Below are 18894 nucleotides of genomic sequence, written 5' to 3' on the forward strand. Positions count from 1 at the left end.
CATCTTAGTAACTTTAGGGCAGCAAAAAAGTCACATTTATATGGGATGATTTAAAAATGCTGTACTTTCAAACACCTAATTTCTATTTTCAGTTACAGTTTTTTCTTTTTTTAAAGTCTACATACAAGTCACACCATTGTAGAAAAATAGACAAGACAACGAAATATATAGGCAACTGTATGTACAAAGAAAAACCAATGTTACACGAAACTTAAAAAAAAAAAAATCCAGTGTTTGGACAGTGTCTAAAAAAAATCCTGAAATGTTGAATCGGTTGTGTGTGAGTGAATGTGTAGTCAAGCGTATGTGGAACGTCTCTGTGTGTTAACTGTGTGTTAGAAGCGGTGCTCTCCACGCGTGATGTGCGATGAGAACTCGTAGCGGTCCTGACTGCGGTAACCACACAGGTTACACTCGAACGGGTCTCGGAAGCCATGGCATCCCATGTGGATGGTGTACATGACGTGGTCCAGGAACAAAACTCTGCAGTGGACACAGCGGTACACCCTCAACTCTTCTCCCTCTCCGCTCAGCACCTTAAACCCCTCCGATGACGCCATACTCAGCTCCATCCCCACTGCCCGCAAGGCCTCGAAATGCCGCTGCTGCTCTTCCTTTACCACTGGCAGACCTCCGTTACGCATACCTGGAGCCATGTGATTGGTCAGGTAGATGAGACCCCCTGCGGCTGCCGCCGTGCCTCCCCCAGCCGCCCGCTCCTCGTTGTTGCTCTCGGTGTCAGTAGAGTCCTGGCCGCTGGGGCTGGGCGAGCCATCCTTCTCCACGGAGGCCGATTTGGACTTGGACAGCAGAAGGAGATGCTCTGCGGCGCTGTCCTTAGCGGACACGCCATTGCCTTCGGCTGATTGTGTCTTGTGGAGGTTGTAAATAGGGCTGACCACCATGTCGGAGGAGCCAGGGGAGGTCTGAACCAGAGGCCGCAAGGACTCCGCTCCCAAATAGCTAATCGCACTGTTGATGGCCTGATCAATGACGTGAGGCTGCATGAGCTCACCTGAGCCGCCCTCGAATGACAGCTCCGACAAACGATTCTCTCCTGAGGAAGAAAGCCAAAAGAGCAAAGGTTTTAACTCATCTGAGTTCTGTGAAATGTAAAATAAGAACGGATTTATTTACCAGTAAACCATTACTGGTAAGCACAAATTCTGACATTTTTCTTGTCTTTGTAATATTATTCATTATTATTACTGGGGAACCCTTTGGAGAACTTCTAGGTGCCCTTTAAAAACAGAGAGTTCTGAAATAAATGGAGTTCTTGCATAAAACTCAAAAAAGACTGTTAGCTGAGATGGGGCTCCTTGATGCGCTGACAGTATTTATCAAGGTTCTCTATCAACAAACATTCTTCCCCTAATATTATTAAAGTGTATGTTGAAAGTTCAAATGTCTTCAAAATTTTCTTAAAATGGTAGCACTAAAATTTTATTTATGCATTGTTCATTGAAACTTTTCCTGAAACATTTTAGTTGGACGTTGGTTTAACATTTTTTAAATGTTACTATTGTTTCTAAATGTTCAGAGAACATTCAAAAGTAATGTTCCCATAATATTTGCAAAATAATAACCCATAACCAAGAAAAAAGTTTTTAAAACATAAAAAATGTGGCATTTTAAATGTTTAGAGATGATTCACAAATAACATTTTCATCATTTAATTGGAACATTAGCAAAACCTTCTTAGAACATGTTTTTGTTAGCTGGGATCATAATGGTTCATGAAGGTTGAGATACTTAAAAAATATATATTTAGCCGCACTCTATTAAACATTAGGGTTCCCATTTTTTTTTTTTTTTTTTTTTTGCAGTGATGCCTTAGCAGAACCATTTGGGTCCCCCTAAGAACCATTCAGTGATTACTTCTTTAAAAAAAGTGTTTGTTTGTTTTTTGGCGTGAAAAACATTTTAATAATCTAAAGAACCATTTTCCACTATAAAGAACTTTTTGTGCGATGGAAAGGTTCCATGTGTTAAAGGTTCTTCATTGAACCATCAGTGCCAATACAGAACATTCAGCAGGTGCCTGCAACTTCTCCACAGGGTTCTTCCAGTGTAGCAGTCTGAGAAACCTCAAATGGTGTCTCAAATATCTTAATTTTTACAATAATCTTCAGTGAAACACCAATATGAAAAGAAGATAAATAGGCTTAGTAACACATCACATTATTCTAACAGCAATTCAGAAACTATTACTATCAAAGAAGCAAGTGCAATTTACATAAGAATTCATAAAACTAAGCAACAGTCAAAGTCAGTTCGTGTTGCATGCCATTATAGTGTTTCTTTCCCTGCTTTTTTAAAGTCAACTCGTCAAAGAGAAAGAAATGAGGGAGCTGCCTAGCATTGTTTGTCTCTGCGATGTTTTAATTCTTTTAGTCAGAGACATGCATTTTGACAGTGATATCCGGATGGTCTACGATATAACTGTACAATGAAAGCAAACTTAAACTCTTACCCACAAACCTCTGTGGCATAGAGCTCTTACGCTTAGCTACATTGTTAGCTATCCTGTCTAGAACCAAGGCTCTCTCAGATGCAGGCATGTCCTCCCTCTGCTCATTCTGGCTGTTCTCTTCCTTCACTATGGAAAGCAAGACAAAGAAACCACGCATAAGATTCAAAAGTCCATATCTAACCTGAGCTCATCCTCTGACACGATGCTAACTATAATTAAGGATGATGTTCCTTCAATCATGCAATTAAGATGGTTTTCTATCCCTTACTGTAAGCTATTTAATTTTTTTCTTAAGACATTTTTTTTAAGCTTTGGGACTTTACAGGCATGTTGCTGCAAAATTATCAATTATTGGTAGTTGTACTTCCACTAATACTATGTATTTTTCTTTTCATCATAGTTACAATAAACCACATTTAGGCCATGATAATGGTTATAGATTAGCACCATTTCCATCTATAAGAACAGAAAACACTTTGAGAGAGAGAGCTTTGGTGTTCTGTCATTCACAGACCAGTATAAATGCTATTCTGAAGGCCCATGCACTGCAGGTAGTTGTGACATCTCTCCTTATGTTCCTCCAGCGAGCTCCGCTGCTTGTAACTGCGCCCGCAGTATGCACACTTATGAGGTTTTCCAACTGTAAATTGAAAACAAAAGCAAAATCTGCTCAATCACACAGTACAATTTAGTCTTTGTGGTGTTCACTACAATATAGCGTAACACAATAACACTTGTTTTCTGAACTGGCTCAAGTGAATGAATCAGTGCAGGTTTGAGTTATGAAGAAATGTAGGCATGTCTGAATCATCCAGGCGACAGGCATTTACCCGAGTGCGTGCGCAGGTGTCCGGTGAGGGCGTCTCTGCGGCGGCAAGCGTAGTTGCACAGGTGACATTTGAAAGGTTTCTCGCCAGAGTGCAGTTTGATGTGTCGGAGCAGGTTACCCTTCTGAGTGAAGGAAGCACCGCACTGGTTGCACTGGAACGGCCTTTCCCCTAGGAGAATGAAAGATAACGCATAACTCGAATGTTGGAATTAAGACATTTTCATGTAAAATTACTTCATGCTGCAAGTCATGCACAATGATTAAGGAACTAGATTTTTCAGCATGTTCTCCTTTCTAATGGTCCCAAAACATATTTGGACACTTAAGCCACGCTTAAAAATGGTTGAGGATCATTGCAATCGGTTACAAAATATTAAACCAAAAAACATGTTATGCTGTAAATGATAAAACGGTAGATGTACTGTTCAAAATGGAGGCAAAAAGTATTTGGACACTTTCTTGTTATCAAACGTTAGTAGAATATGTCCATAGGTGCAGTAGCACACCTGTCTGAAACTTTTAAATGACAAATAATATTCAGTAATATTATTAATTCAGTTTCACTGATATTATTGGATGAGAACAAAAATGAACTGAATAAAGCTGGATAATGACACTGCTGCCTTAGCCGAATTAAACTGGTTTCATAATTGATTAACTTTGCAACATTGACACTGTTATTAAACTAAATCACCACTGAGCTGAATTGATAATGTGTAAAGCTGCTTTATAGCTGAAATGTCATAATTATTGACTTCTGCAACATTTCCTTTTCATTGCAGTAAAGCTGCTTACACAATCTGTATTGTATAAATCCTTATAAAAGTCATTAAATGTGACTTAAAATGGACTTCATCCACTGGAACTGTGTATTAGTTAAAAAAAGTAATTGCAAAAAATGGTGTCTTTTCGATTTTTGTGGCTTCTGTGTTCCCTTGTGTGATAAAGTAACTTGCGCTCACAAAGAAGTGACTCGTTGTGCTTTAACCTGTAGAGCAGTTATATATACACCTGTATAGAATGCCAGCGACAAATGGCCATGTAAATGGCGAGCGTCTGAGACACTATATCGGCTCTCTGGAAGCAAAGCATCCGCCGCTGTAGCGCTATTACGCTGTGAATGCGGGGTCATTGTCCTACACGGCTCCGGCGCGCTGTTACATCTCCAACAACGCGGCGCCTCGCGCCAAAGCTCAATCAAACACGCGAGCGCCGCTCTGCGCTCTGCGCGCGCTGCCTGGCTCCTGATCGAACAAGAGGCTTTCAGACGCTGCCTGCCAGTTTCGTAATGCACCACTGCCTGGGTCAATTTGATCTGAAAATCTCATTTTTTTCCTCTTCTTCAGCTCTAAAATAAGAGCGGCCCATCACAATGCAAATGCAGAGCTCATTTAAATAAAGTGAAGGAAACACTTTGTGTTTGAGAGCCAGTCTTCCTGATCAGCGCCCCTGGAATAAACCAATATCCAGCTCCTCCGAATGTTGTGGCATTCTCCGAGAACGCTATTAATACGGCGCTCTCTTCAAAAGCCCTATAACATAAGAGTCACCAGTGAAGCAGCAAAAAGACGGAAAGAGAAACTCATTAAAAAGGCATTTCAGGAGCACGGTACCTCCTGCGAATATTTTGATTTAAATAGGAAGCACTTCATTATGTCTTTTATTGTACGTTCTTTTCTGAATTTATATTAGCCCACTGTTCCTTTCTTCCATTTTGAGTTTCATTAGTTTGTCAAGTGAGGAAGTTAAGTGCCTTTTTGACAAATGTTCTCACCCACTGGTTTGGCTTCGTCGCAGTGGAATATCAATTTGAGAAAGGGAGAAAATAACTAATACTGAAATAATTGTCATCTGAGAGAGACTTTTGCTTGGTTAGTTGATACATTTGGACTGTTAGCTATAAAGAAATCTAAACAAAATGTCACAAAAGACAAAAACACACATCTCATCTTAATTGTTAACACATGAGTCTTTAAAATGATAGTTCACCCAAAAATTAAAATACTGTCATCATTTACTCACCCTTACTGTTTGTCATTCCAAACCTGTATGACTTTCTTTCGTCTGTGGAACATAAAAGAAGATATTTTGAGAAATGTCTCAGTATTTTAGTCCATACAATGGAAGTCAGTGGTAACCAAAACAGTATGTTTCTTTAAAATATCTTCTTTTGTGTTCCGCATAAGAAAAAAAAAAGTAATACCGGTTTGGAACAACATAAAGGTGAGCAAATGATGACCGAATTTACATTTTGGATGCAACAAACTGCGGAAATTATCCGAAAATGCTACCCTAATGTTTTAAAAACAAACATATTGTAATTATATGAGTCATTTACATCAAATAACATCATCCATTCAAGTCAAGCCGTGCACAGTTACTACACTGGCTTCCATTAAAGAAAAGGATGGTTACATTTAAAACACATCCAGCGTCTGTCTCTGTCCTACTCTCTGTGTGTCTCTCTATGTGTGGATCAACCTACCCAGCCCTGTGCCCTGTGAGTTGTGAGTGATAGTATAAGGAGGGAAGAGTAGATGGCAGTTGTGCTTACCAGTGTGACTTCGCTTGTGCACCATTAACACATTGGGCCCAATGCAAACCATCCCACAGATATCGCACTTCAGCTTCCCGTTGGGGAGGCGGATGCCCCCGGCCGTGGGGTAGGCGGCCGGCTTGCTGTCAGGGCCTGCGTGGGAGCCGTTCACTTTGGCCCCTGAGCCATCGAGCACACGCAAGTCCTCGGCTGCACATTCCTCCTCCTCCTCTCCATTCATCTCACAGGTCAGCCCGTTTTCCTCGTCACTCCGAGCCTCAACTTTTATATTACAGGCTGGAAAAGAGGGTAGTGGGCCTGTTAAGTTCAGTGGCAGGCTGGGTGGCTATTTTCTCTAACTAACACTGCCATCTTTTATCATGATTTCTTAATGTTCTGCAGCGAAAAGAGCATCTGCAAAGCAACTGTTTTCTTTCTTTCAGCCTTTGATTAGCTGTATTTGTGTGTGTATGTGCAAAACATCAACTTTAGTTGCATTAAACACATTTTTTGAAACATTCACTTGACATAGAGAACATAAACTGCATTTGTTGAACAGCGATGTGTTGTAGATATGACCAGTGTTGGGAGATAACTGAAAGCAGTAGCAAGTTACTAACTTAATAACATTTTCAGCTGCTACAACACAGGGTTTTTTTTTTTTTAAGGAAACACAGCTTTGTAGCTGAGGAAACTGAGACAATAATCCAATATGCTTTTTATGTGAAGTCTGATTCATTTGATTGAATCAGATCGTTCTGATGATTGATGCATCTGTTAATTTATTAATATATTCACATTTTAAAGTGTCATTTATTTCTGTGATGCAAAGCTGAATTTTCAGCATCATTACTCCAGTCTTCAGTGTCACATGATCCTTCAGAAATCATTCTGATATGCTGATTTGCTGCTCAAGAAACATTTCTTATTATTATCAAATTGAAAACAGCTGTCCTGCTTAATATTTTTTGTTGAAAACCATGATACATTTTTTTAGGACTCCTTGATGAATAGAGAGTTCAGAAGAACAGCATTTATTTGAAATGGAAATCTTTTGTAAGATTTCCATGCTGAATAAAAGTATTCAATTCTTTCAGAAAATAAAAATCTTACTGACCCCAAACTTTTGGATGGTAGTGTAGTTAGCAACTTTTTGTTAGTAGTTTGTAATCAAAAATTAAAATTAAATATGAGTAGCTACTTTGGCAGTTTCAAATTAGCTTCCCCAACACTATGACTACCATGTACTGTAAATAAATGGACAAATCTGTAATATAAAGTTAAGACATTTACATAAGACATATGTTTACGGGGTAAATACTCCCAACACCCTTTAAGGAATCATATTTGAGAGATGTACTGTAACACTACTGGATTAATATTCCATTTAAATAATCCAGTATTCTTCTATCAAACTGCCTGCTCTCAACCCATCTTACCATCTCATTCATCATCACACTTCTCTGAAACAAATGACTGATAAACAGGAAACAGAGACACAGGAAGCTCTGTGAAACTGAGGACTCTCAGCGGTGTAAACCAGACCAACAAACCGTGGTAAACACATACACACACACACACACATAGACTCACATACAAGCCTACAGAAGCATGCAAAAAGGAGCACACCATCAAGTAAAAACAAAACTGTGTTAAATATTTAGGTTATTCTATGGAATGTCCGATTATAAGCTAGATCATTGCTCAAATGCCCGTTCAGCCTAATGAAGTAAACATTTCGAGTCTTTTAAGGCAGTTAGAGCTCAGGGTAAAGGTCCTGTGGTTAACACACTGTGGTGCCAGGCTGATTTCCCCATGCTTCAGCCTCTGTTTGTAAAGACTCAAGAGGAACAAGCAGAAATAATGAAATATGGGAATCCAAGGGAAAAGGGGAAGCTTCAGCGCCCGAGCCGGCCCAACCGAAAAAAAAAGGACAAGAGTTATGGAGAAGTGACAGAAAGGGAAGCACAGACAGGGAATTGTTAAGCACAACAAGTGAAACAGTTTTTCTTTTTCATTTTCTGCATTCAGACTACAGGGATCAGCAACTGAAGCACGTGATTGAACTGGAGAGTACCGACAGACAAAAGTGCTGTCTGTGTTCAGGTTACTCTCTGACAGTTAGCAGAGCACAGCCACACTCTTGTTAGTGTGCTTCCAAAATAGATTGGAAATAATTGTCTCGAGTTTTACAGCAAGTGATCCAGTTTCCAGTATAATCGTCTGACAGTGACTAAGAAAAAGACTGAAAACTAATCAAATAACTAACTAGAAAAGATAAAAGCTAGTTGACTAAAAACGGTATTATCTTTAATTTCAGAGAAGCTCTTGACTGAACATCACATAATGAAGTCAAGCCAGCAATTTTCCTTTTTAATGCACGTTCCTGGTCTTTATGTGCGCTATTCATTGGTGGGCATTCTTCTTCATAAAAAAGCTGTACCTTATTTAGCCTTAAAGGATTCATATTAGTACCTTAATGTTCATTTGTTGCCTAAAGTGTACCTAAATTATACATATGCATACTTTTTGAAAAGAGATCTGCCCCAGTGACAGCTTTTGTACTTTTTTTTAATAGTAATTTTCAATCCCTCCCCACCAGTATCCTGGCTGTATTAGCATTTCCACGATCCAGTCAATTCCCAATAGGCCTGCCTACATTTTTCCTGCTGAATATTCTGTTTAACTCTAATAAAGTTTGTCTGATTAAGTAAAACAGGTTGAAAACTGCATTTGATGTTGCCTTTAAAGAAGGTTTATATGGATTTCAGTGTCAATGTGTGAATGAATTACAGCAGTTAATAACATAAAGTCAATACAGGAATGCGATCTCCCATTAACAGCCATAAAAGGATGTATCTCTTCCTCTCGCACACACACACACACACACACACACACACAGATCCACTGACAGCCTTTCTGCTTATATGATATGATGATTTAACCAGTGTGATGTGACCTGAGTTTGGCAGAGGGAACTTGTTGTCATGATACGGTCTCTCATGGATCTTTTGGGGAAGTTGTGACTAAACTGGGGATGGGAAGAGGAGCTTTTACTTTGTATAACGTTTGTCACACATCCTAATTTACCCATTTTGGGAAGCAAGTGTCAAAAGCCACAGACAAGGACAAACAAAAGAGCTCTACATAGAACAGAGCGACGTAACAGGCAAACCTCACAAACATCAATGGATAATTTTAAATGGGATTAAATTCGATTTTTTTCCATTTCTAGAGCAACTCTCTGGAAGTGAAGTGGTTCGGTTAGTGACAAGTCAGTCTCCCTTTAGCAGTTTGAACCTGTGACCCTCTGCTACATCGATTACTAAGTTATCGCAACATTGCACTTTAGCAAGGGATGTATTCATGGCGAGGGCGCTATAAATGAAAATAAGTCTTTGCTAGTACAATTTATTTTCGTTTGTGCTCCAGTCGAAGCGCTGAAAAAAACTTTGAATAGCTTATGTGGTGCGGGAGAGCTACATGCTCATTAACCACGGCTCCACAGCGGGTGGGTGAGAGTATATGTTTGAGCATGCATGTGTATGCATATGTGTGTCAGATGTGATAAAAAAGAACCCTGCTTTCGCTCACATTTTTAGGAACTTGCTAGTGAAATGTTTGCATCTGATATAGCAACAGGTCTAAGGGCAGGCCATCACCCTCATACATTTAAAAAGAGGAATTACATGATAAAATAGGCCATGCACCATGAAAACCTTCCTGCTTTTCACTGGACAGCGTATTTTTCCATGCAGTGCTAATAAATACTAATGCTCAAACCAAACAGCACTAATTTTTTAAATAAAACTTAAAGGCGACATGCAATACAAATGGACTATGTTTACTTTAATATGAATGTCTTAATATGAATGATTAATCGGTGTACGTGATTTAATGGAATTAAATGGTTTATATTCATTATCTCTAATCAAAATCTAAAATGACTTTCCTTTCTGCTGCCACTTAGCTATTTTTTTTAGGTTAATTAATATCCAAATGGCTATTTATGTATTATTTTAGCATTCAGTTTGGCTCTACGTAACACTCCAAACAATTCCTGCTCATTTTTTCTACTTGAAAGTCTTGTTTCACTTGGAAATATGTGACATTATGGGAGTAAAATGGGTTGTGAACACCAATACCCCTTGTGATACTTAATAAATATGATGTTTTGATACACATAATTGCATGTTAATTAAAATTCAATTATAATATAAACACATTATAGTTTAAATTGATATCAAATTCAATTTTAGAGTGATTTTTTTTTTTTTTTGGTGGTATCACTTTGTTTTACGGTGTCATTGTTACACGTTACATGTACTTGTACTTGCAACTAACCCTAAATCAAACCCTCATCCTCACCATAAACATATAGTAAGTACATTCATTAATATTACTCAGTATTTAAATGTGTAATTACACTGTAACAAGAACACCGTAAAATAAAGTTGAACTCTTTTTTGACCCGCTTACGTAGGACCCAAGTACATCTTTATATGTAATTTCATAATTACTTCTATTGTCTTTGAAATATGGTTGACTGCTGAATGTACTGACAAGCAAATATGGCAAACTAAAATACACTTAAATGTTATTTCTATCGAAACTTGTACATACTTACATTTGTAACAATGAAGTTGCAATTTAGTACATTTGAAATATATTAACTTTAAATGTAATATTAAAACACTACACTTTAATGCACAACAAAAGATTATTAAAACACAATTATTTAGAATGTACTTTAAAGTATGACTTTTATTTTGACATTATTTCAAAATGCACTATTTAAAAGTGTACTTAGTCATAAAAGTGTACTGTAAGTACTCATAAGTGGCCTTTTATTTCATTAAAAATATATGCGAGAACAATTTTTAAAATAGAAAATATTTTTTAAATAAACATTTAGTTTGTAAAGGAAAACACTGTTGGGCTCTTTGTGCTTCACACAGATTTTAAATTTCAATCCTCAAAATGTTTTTATAACTAGAGGAGTTTCTAGGTCTTTCATAGCAGGAAAGCGAAGAGACAGCGCTCTGTAAGAACCATCTCTATATGTTTTGATTTCCTGATATTCTACGCACGCTGCTACGTGTCTGATCGAGCCGCGTACTGCACAGTCTGCACAGATACTCCCTTGATACACTTAATCAGAGAAGCAATGATGCACTGTGAAGATACTGTCTTCACATCCTCTTGCACACTAGCTGATTATATCTTCAGGGACAACATGCAGGCAGACAGACAGATGCACGCACAAGCACACACACACACACACACACATATTCACACAAACCTTTACTAATGAGTTCAGAGCATTTGAAGTTTAGTACCCTGTTTCTCTCGAACAATCCACCATTTTTTTTTTCTAAATCCTAAATGGCATCATGATTCTTTCTGTACACCCCAAATACACTCACATCTCAATCAAAAAAGATTTTCATCAGTGAAAGCATCTCTAAAGAGTGTGAAAAAGTGTATTTGTTGGCTAAAAAAATGGGTGGTGTTGAGTTAAATGTCGTTTTAATACACTTCTTAGTGTCCTTAATGTCATCCTGACTGTTCAAACAGATGACTTACAAGTGGTTTCTTTTCATGTAATGAGAACACGCTGCAGCCTCTGTCAGCGTCTATGGCCTCCTATTACTTTATCGATATGACTTTGCTCTTTATATACATAACACATGAGTAAGATATGAAAGTGTTATTTTGCTGAGAGTGAAGCATGTCTTTTGGACTTGCATTTGAATGTGGGTGTGTGTGGAAGTGTGTGAATATCGTGGCAGTTGAAGTGAAAGCATGGCATAAGTGCAGGTGCAGAGTTGTGTGTGTTGCATGTAAGAGAGCGTACGCTCGCATTTGTTGCGATACTGCGCCTATCTGCTGTTGCTCCTGAACATTTTATCTCCTTGAGTGAGTGTTGAAACTGAGTTCTGGCAAGTTCTTCTTAGGAAACTCTTGCACATCCTATTTCAGTTTCCTCTCACATCTTTTTTTTCTTTCTCTCTCTCTCTCAGTCTGTTTTTTACTTTCAGTAGCTTCAAAGTGAGCGGGACACACATTAAGTCCAAGTTAATCTGGAACTTCTGGAGGGGAAAATTCCAAACTAAAATACATCAAGATATTAAACAGGCCATCTGGTAACTTTTGGTTAGCCAAATTTATTCCCACCCATTTTCGCCTTTAGTTAACCCACTTTCTATTTACACTGCTAACACTATATTTATTAATATAATGACTAACTTACACATTCTGTTACTACCTACCGATCAAACATGACATTTTCAATGAGAAGCCATATTGCTGTATTCATTTTGTGAAAACAGAAGTGTTCAATTCTTATATATATAAACTATCACTCAAAAGCTTGAGGTCATTAAAAAGTTTCTTTTTATGAATAAATACTTTTATTCAGTTAAATTAATCAAAAGTGGCAAAAAAGACTTTTATAATGTTATTAAGATTCCTATTTCAAGTAAATGCTGTTCTTTTGAACTTTCTATTAATCCTAAAAAAAATCATGCTTTCAACATTGATAGCAATAAGAAATGTTCCTTGAGCAGCCAATGTTTCTTTGCAATAAATGACATTTTAAAATAGAAGACAGTACCATAAATTCTAATTATATTTCACATTATTGCATATTTCACTGTGTTTTGGTTAAATAAATGCAGCCTTGGTGGGCATAAGAGACTTTGAAAAACATTTTAAAAAATCTTACTGACCCCAATTTTATAATGTTATTAAGATCCTATTTCAAGTAAATGCTGTTCTTTTGAACTTTCTATTAATCCTAAAAAAAATCATGGTTTCCACACAACTGCTTTCAACATTGATAGCAATAAGAAATGTTCCTTGAGCAGCCAATGTTTCTTTGCAATAAATGACATTTTAAAATAGAAGACAGTACCATAAATTCTAATTATATTTCACATTATTGCATATTTCACTGTGTTTTGGTTAAATAAATGCAGCCTTCGTGTGCATAAGAGACTTTGAAAAACATTTTAAAAAATCTTACTGACCCCACACTTTTGAATATTTGTGCACCTTTTATTTAATGTTCTTGGAAAACAAATGGCTTTAACAGTTTTGCAATAAAATTTTAATTAACATTTAATCCTTTAGACATTTTGTCAGATGTTTTTAATCCAAAAAGAACTTATAAATGATCAAAACAAAAGAAATGCAATATAGAATTTCAAGAGTAAACAAGAGAAGGAAGGGCAGAAGTGTGTAAAGAAAAAAACAATTCCTAATAAGTGGGTTAAACAGTTCATGGCACAACTGAGCGCATTATGTGTAGGCTCAGTCAGTGAGTAAATGCTGTTTCAGTGAGTTAAATTAGAAATTTGCTGTTTAAATGTCCCACGGTTTCAGGAACCAGTAGGTATGAACTATCAGTCTGACAAGAGGAAAATAATTAATTTAGCATACTACTTAAAGTTTTTACAGCAGTTCGGTTTTGATTTGTTGTTGAAAAAAAATGTTTTTTTTTTGATGAAAAAAAAATGAAAAAAAGAGACATGATCTCATTACAAAAGCTGAAGATGCGCATCTTGAGCTAAATTGAATGCTTCGGACCATGCGATTGTGTTTGAACAATCTAGTGCACTCGCTCTCTGATGTTGTAGGCCGGACGAAAGCCGTTACATGCACTCATTTCATACAAAGTATTACATTTTAAAGCTTTCTGTGTTAGGCTGACCTTAAAAGTGGGCTTCAGTGGAAGTTATATCAGACTTCCATGCAGAGTATTGCATGAATGTGTATATGAGGTAGTTTTGTGGTTGTGTCCCAGCTTAGACTGGTCTGACTCACCCAGTGGTTTGTCTGTGCGGTTGTTGTGTTGGAGCCCAGTGCTGGCTGACAAGTCTTCAGGAACAGGCATGGCCTCATCTTGGTCCTCTCCCCCCTGGTTAGCAGTCGGGCTTTCCCTTCCTGAGCAGAGAGTAGAGTTAAGTTACCAGCATAGATGCAGGCCCATCCCTTATACTTTAAAATTTAAAATTGATACAGCACATTTTTAAGTTTAATATACTAAGACACTGCAGCTAAATTCAGTTGTCAGTCCACCTTTTAGTGCTTATGTTCTCTACACACACAGTGACAACTGCATTCTACAACTGAACTGACTCCTGACAAATTCAGGAGGTGACAACCGGATTTAGAGAAATTCTACACAGTGTATATGGAACCGAACTGATCAACTTGTTAATGATGTATTTAAATGTGTATCAGTTTTGTCTTTACTGTATGTGCGGTGCAAAAAACCACAGGGGATGTTTTGACACATTAGTGTTGCCAAATAGTGCTAGAAAAAAAATAAATAAATAAGAACAAGCCCATAGTAAACTCAAATCCAAACACGATATCTTGGAAATAAGCCCCATAGCAAAATATCACGATCTGCACCTGCCTATTTTATTAACCATATAAACTGTATCGCTTTATGAGCCGAGCCCAAATAACAAGCTCAAAAGAGGCCTAATTAGCATCGCTTATAATAAGTGGACATGGCAACCCTTCAAGAGCGCACTCTGCAAAGTAGCCTTCCAAACTTATACAAAACACGGCGGCTCTGTTGACAGTGGTTTTAGTTAAAATTGAGCCATTGGTCACAGTAATATTACTTTGATAAGAAATAACGGATACCAAATGCCAGAATGTTACTATGGTTACCCTGGTGTCAATCATGGCAGTTTCAAGAGTAAGTTCTGTTTTGTACAAATATGAAACGGTAATTTAGGGGATTTACTCCTGTATTTAAATGCAACTGTCACTCCTGACACTTTACTGTGGGTATGTGGCCAATTACACGTAAGCCATTTGTAGACTGATTCCCCATCATTGGCTCAACCAATGGCATGAGTTGGGGGTGGGGCTATATCTGTGTGTCTGACCAATCATGGGTGGTGGGAGTGTTCAAGAGAACAGTAAAAACTCTTTTCATGTAATCTTGATGTTATATTGTTTCATGCTTATCAAAATAAAACTGATAAAAAAAATAGACCCCACTTTATTGGTATTTAAATAGAATAGGCTTTTTAAAACGTTATTCTTGTGCATACAGGCGCTGTATTAAGCAGTGCATAAAGTACTAAATGAAAAGTGTTTCTGTTGCAACATAAAAACATCTGAAACGTCTGTGTATTTGACAAATATTGCATGTAATCCACTTAATCTGTGATAAAGTATTCAAACACTGCCCAGGCTTCATTACAGGAAGCAGAAAGTGTCCAACTACATGTCTCTGTTTTCAACTCCTCTTCTGACTCCAAGCAGCAAATCTCACCGATCGGTTCAATCCAGCTGAAGTCGAATGCACCTATTATTTTTTCAGATCTGTTTGGTGACATTAGTAGTGTAAAATGTACACACTTCCCCTTAAAGTAATAGAGTTGTATTGCGGTTGCTCCAGGATGTATTGCATCCCAGCGTTGACAGTCAGGGCATTAAATATAAAATTCTCGCTAATGCAACAAGTTTGGATCTCACTATAATGAGTCTTGTGTAAGTTTTGTAACTTTATTTAGATATGAAAATGGCGACAGACCACAAATGCTGACCCTTTTCCTGCATTCAGACTGTGTTCCCTGTTTCCATTTATCTATTTTCTTGGAAAAGTGTATGCATTAACCCCGGGCCGATTCAAGACGTCATCCTTGAGGTGTTTTGACAAAGAAGAACATTTCTTGCTTCATGTGGAAGAGTTCACAAGTTTAAATCTTGCTGAAAATATGATTTCAAATTGAATCTGTTTGTCAGTAGATGTATATCAGTAATGGGGCCCCATTTGGATACTTGATTTGGTATTTCACTGGAAAAGAGAAATTTCTAATGAGAGATAGATGCCATTCATGTCATTCCAAACCAGACTTTTTTCTTCTGCAGAACAACGTTATTTTAAATAATATTTTTGTTCATTCATCAATGAAGTCGAAAGTAAGCTTGGAATGACATAAGGGTGAGTAAATGATTTTCATTTTTGGGTGAACTATCATTTTATGTAGTAACTTTTTGTTCCTTTAAACTGGTAAGAGTGGAATTATTATTATTATTATTCAGAGATCATATATATATATATATATATATATAAATTTTTAAGAGTTAATCAGACATTTTTGTGACTGGAAGTCTCCTAAATTTGGTCTAGAATCACCTGTGCATTAAAGGGGTCATGAACAGCCTTTTCACTATTTTGTACTGTTCTCTGAGGTCCATCAAGATTTTCACATAAAAAACACATCATAATTTAGAAGTAATAGGCTATTTTCTGTCCTGTTTAGACCCCCCTCATCTGAACGCTCTGTTTGAATAGGTGTAACGTATTGTAGACTCGGAAGTAAATGCCCATGTAATGAAAACAGTTACTCACACTTGTGTGCTGCAACATTGGATCCAATATAGTCGGCACAGATTTGTCTTTTAGTTTCAATCGTTCTGAAAATCCTGCATCGAATTGTGCCTTGTTAATAAACAAATCCGCAGTAAAATGAAGTGAACAAAGGACCAAGTTCTTACTGACCCACTCTGGCACTTCCTTAAAAATAAAGTTCATCTAATAAAGTTTATCGTTTGGTTTCTGCGTAGACCTGCGTTTGCTGCTCTTGTCATTTACCTGCTACACGTGTGAATCGGTGGGTGGGGCTAAACAGGCAGCGATGTAGAAGCAGGCGTTGATCTTCTGCGAAGCTGGTGTTTAGCGTCACTATTACATCATAAAGTGCCACATTCCACAAGCTGTTATTTTGGCAGATTGGCTACAATATAAGCTGTTTTTAGACTAACGAGAAAGTTCTGAGTTCTGATGTTTTTATAGCACAATGACCTCTTATATATCAAAAGATCAAGGGAATTTTGATTTCTCAGTTCATGACCCCTTTGACATATATCTGCTGAGACAGAACTTCTTATAGCCTGTCGTTGAACAGTCAAAAAACGGTTATCTTTGCTTCATTGTTTTGATCGCCCAGACCTCACTGTGGCTTTGAACGTATGAGAGGCGGCTCTTACCTGTTATCTGGGACATTTCCTGTGCCTCCTCAGTCTCCATCCTGTGCAGGTATTCTAACAGGAGTAAAAGCGAAAGAGAAAGAGTATCATCAGCGCTCGCTGCCTCAAAAATAAGCCTGTGTAAGAGAAGTGGTTGGTGATTAAAGGAGAATGGCCTTTCTTTGTGTATCTCCATCACCCTGGCAAGAACAGCCCTATTCCAGCCGCACACACCACTGTCTTCCACATTACATTACAATGAACTACAGACATTTTCATTACCGCTCTGACAGACGGGGTGAACTAAGAGAATATGTTTGGTGGGCTACAAGGCCGGCGATGGGATGGGGAGTCTCGAAAGGAACAGGCTTTCAGACCACATTTGTTATTTATTGTTAATTTCCTACCACATAATCATCCAAAAATGCAAACTGACTGCCGCAAAATTAAGCAGAAAATTAGATGGCCCGGGGTCATGGAGGATGCGGGTGTTTGGCATCGCCAGCTGACTGGCGCTCGTGTTCACTCTAATTTACTGAGCATGCATGGGTGAGCCCGGCAGCCCAACTCTTTCTCCGCTTCTCTTTAACACACACACACACACACATAGGAACACAGGGTTGTACGAACACAGACGGAAACGTAGACAAGAGAGTGCAATGAGTAAGATACAGAAGGTACAAACTAAACAAAGCAGGTTTATCAGAGACAAGAAATGAATAGATTAAGAAATAAGGGGAAGGTTAGTTGAAAATAAGTCAGTGAGAGAATTCTCCTTATTTTGCAACACGAAAGTTAGCTATTTTCTGTGAATGTGTGAGACCATATGAAAATAACTGGAAGATTCCCATATAACATATTTAGGTTATGAATAGATTGTGGGAACATTGTTTTTAAATGTTTCTAAAATGTTGTAACGTCCAGTTTCCTTGTTGTGATTAGAACATTATTTACAGCTTAGAAAAACGTTTCTTAACTAACTTTATTTTTTACCCAAAATATAGCATTATTTGAATGTTCATTTTGAATGTTCTAAGAATGTTAAAATGTCCAGTTATTATTGAAAGGTTTGAAAAATGTTACTTACAACATTCTACAAACTTTATTTTTACCTAAAATGTAATGTTTTTTGACTGTTAATTGTTAATATTCTAATATTCTTGTCATGATTGTAATGTTTTTTTAAAGGTTACAAAAAACATTTCTTAGAACGTTCATCAAGTACAAATAACATCATTAGGACATTCCAAGAAGGTTGATCTCAGAACGTTTTCTCTCAGATATTAATAAGTTTATAGGAACATTCCATAAACATTATTTTATGAACGTTTTGTCCTAATATTTATATAACTTTTATAAAACGTTGTGAGAATGTTCCATTTAATCAAGTGCAGAAAACTACTTGCGCTACAAACCGGTGTGTTTATGATTATGATAATACATTAAAATAATATGATAACAAATACCAGTTTGCCATATCAAGCAGCTGTTTTTATACTGGTAAAAGAACTGGAAGCGAATGACACCGGAAGCCTCGTACAAATACCCGCACCCACTCTTACGTTAAAAATAAGGTGGACAGGACGAGAAGAAAATGGAGGAAAGAAAAAGAGTGGAGGGTCAGAATGATCCTCAGAAGGAGTCAGTGGTGAGCGCTTCCTCAGGCCAGGCCTGCATATCTGAGAAGTCACCAGCGCTCGTGGCCCCATTAATAATGTAGCGGCCACTTGGGCCCACAGCAGATGGGCACAACAGCCTCGGCCTCGCTGCCACTTCAAGACGCTCCCGCTAGGGCCCCACGCCCGGCCCCGCCAGCCACACAGGGAGAAGTGAAGTTCCTGAAAATAGCCAAGCAAGCTGAAGAGAGCTCCTGGGAGAAGGGGGACGTAGGCCTTCCTGTTTTTAATGACAGATGGCTCCATGCACTTGGAACAAATAGTGGGTAACCGGCGGCCTACCGTCTGTCGCAATGTCCCAGTCTTCCTGGGGATCGCGCTTCTCGGAAGACTTACGACCGGCTCGCACACCCAAAACCCTCGGGGGGGCTTGTTGTGC

The 18894-nt window shown here is 37.9% G+C and overlaps 1 protein-coding gene across 4 annotated transcripts in view; it reads right to left on the bottom strand.

Annotated features, from left to right (window-relative positions):
* Window positions 1-32: 32 nt before the first annotated feature.
* Window positions 33-18894, bottom strand: part of LOC107721232 (DNA-binding protein Ikaros-like) — a 26728-nt gene continuing 7866 nt past the window's right edge. The window contains exons 2-9 of one of the 4 annotated variants that reach the window (XM_016529158.1): window positions 16861-16914; window positions 13666-13785; window positions 5857-6135; window positions 5325-5366; window positions 3304-3471; window positions 2988-3113; window positions 2474-2599; window positions 33-1057 (exon numbers count right to left, since the gene is read on the bottom strand). In XM_016529158.1, coding sequence (XP_016384644.1) covers window positions 336-1057; window positions 2474-2599; window positions 2988-3113; window positions 3304-3471; window positions 5325-5366; window positions 5857-6135; window positions 13666-13785; window positions 16861-16914 — 1637 coding nt within the window. In that variant the 3' untranslated portion in view covers window positions 33-335. The remainder of the gene's footprint in view (window positions 1058-2473; window positions 2600-2987; window positions 3114-3303; window positions 3472-5324; window positions 5367-5856; window positions 6136-13665; window positions 13786-16860; window positions 16915-18894) is intronic. The other 3 variants (XM_016529159.1, XM_016529160.1, XM_016529161.1) reach the window with 3 other exon arrangements.

The sequence above is a fragment of the Sinocyclocheilus rhinocerous genome, unplaced genomic scaffold (assembly GCF_001515625.1).
Source record: "Sinocyclocheilus rhinocerous isolate Xijiao unplaced genomic scaffold, SAMN03320098_v1.1 scaffold214, whole genome shotgun sequence".
In the NCBI taxonomy this organism is placed as follows: Eukaryota; Metazoa; Chordata; class Actinopteri; order Cypriniformes; family Cyprinidae; genus Sinocyclocheilus; species Sinocyclocheilus rhinocerous.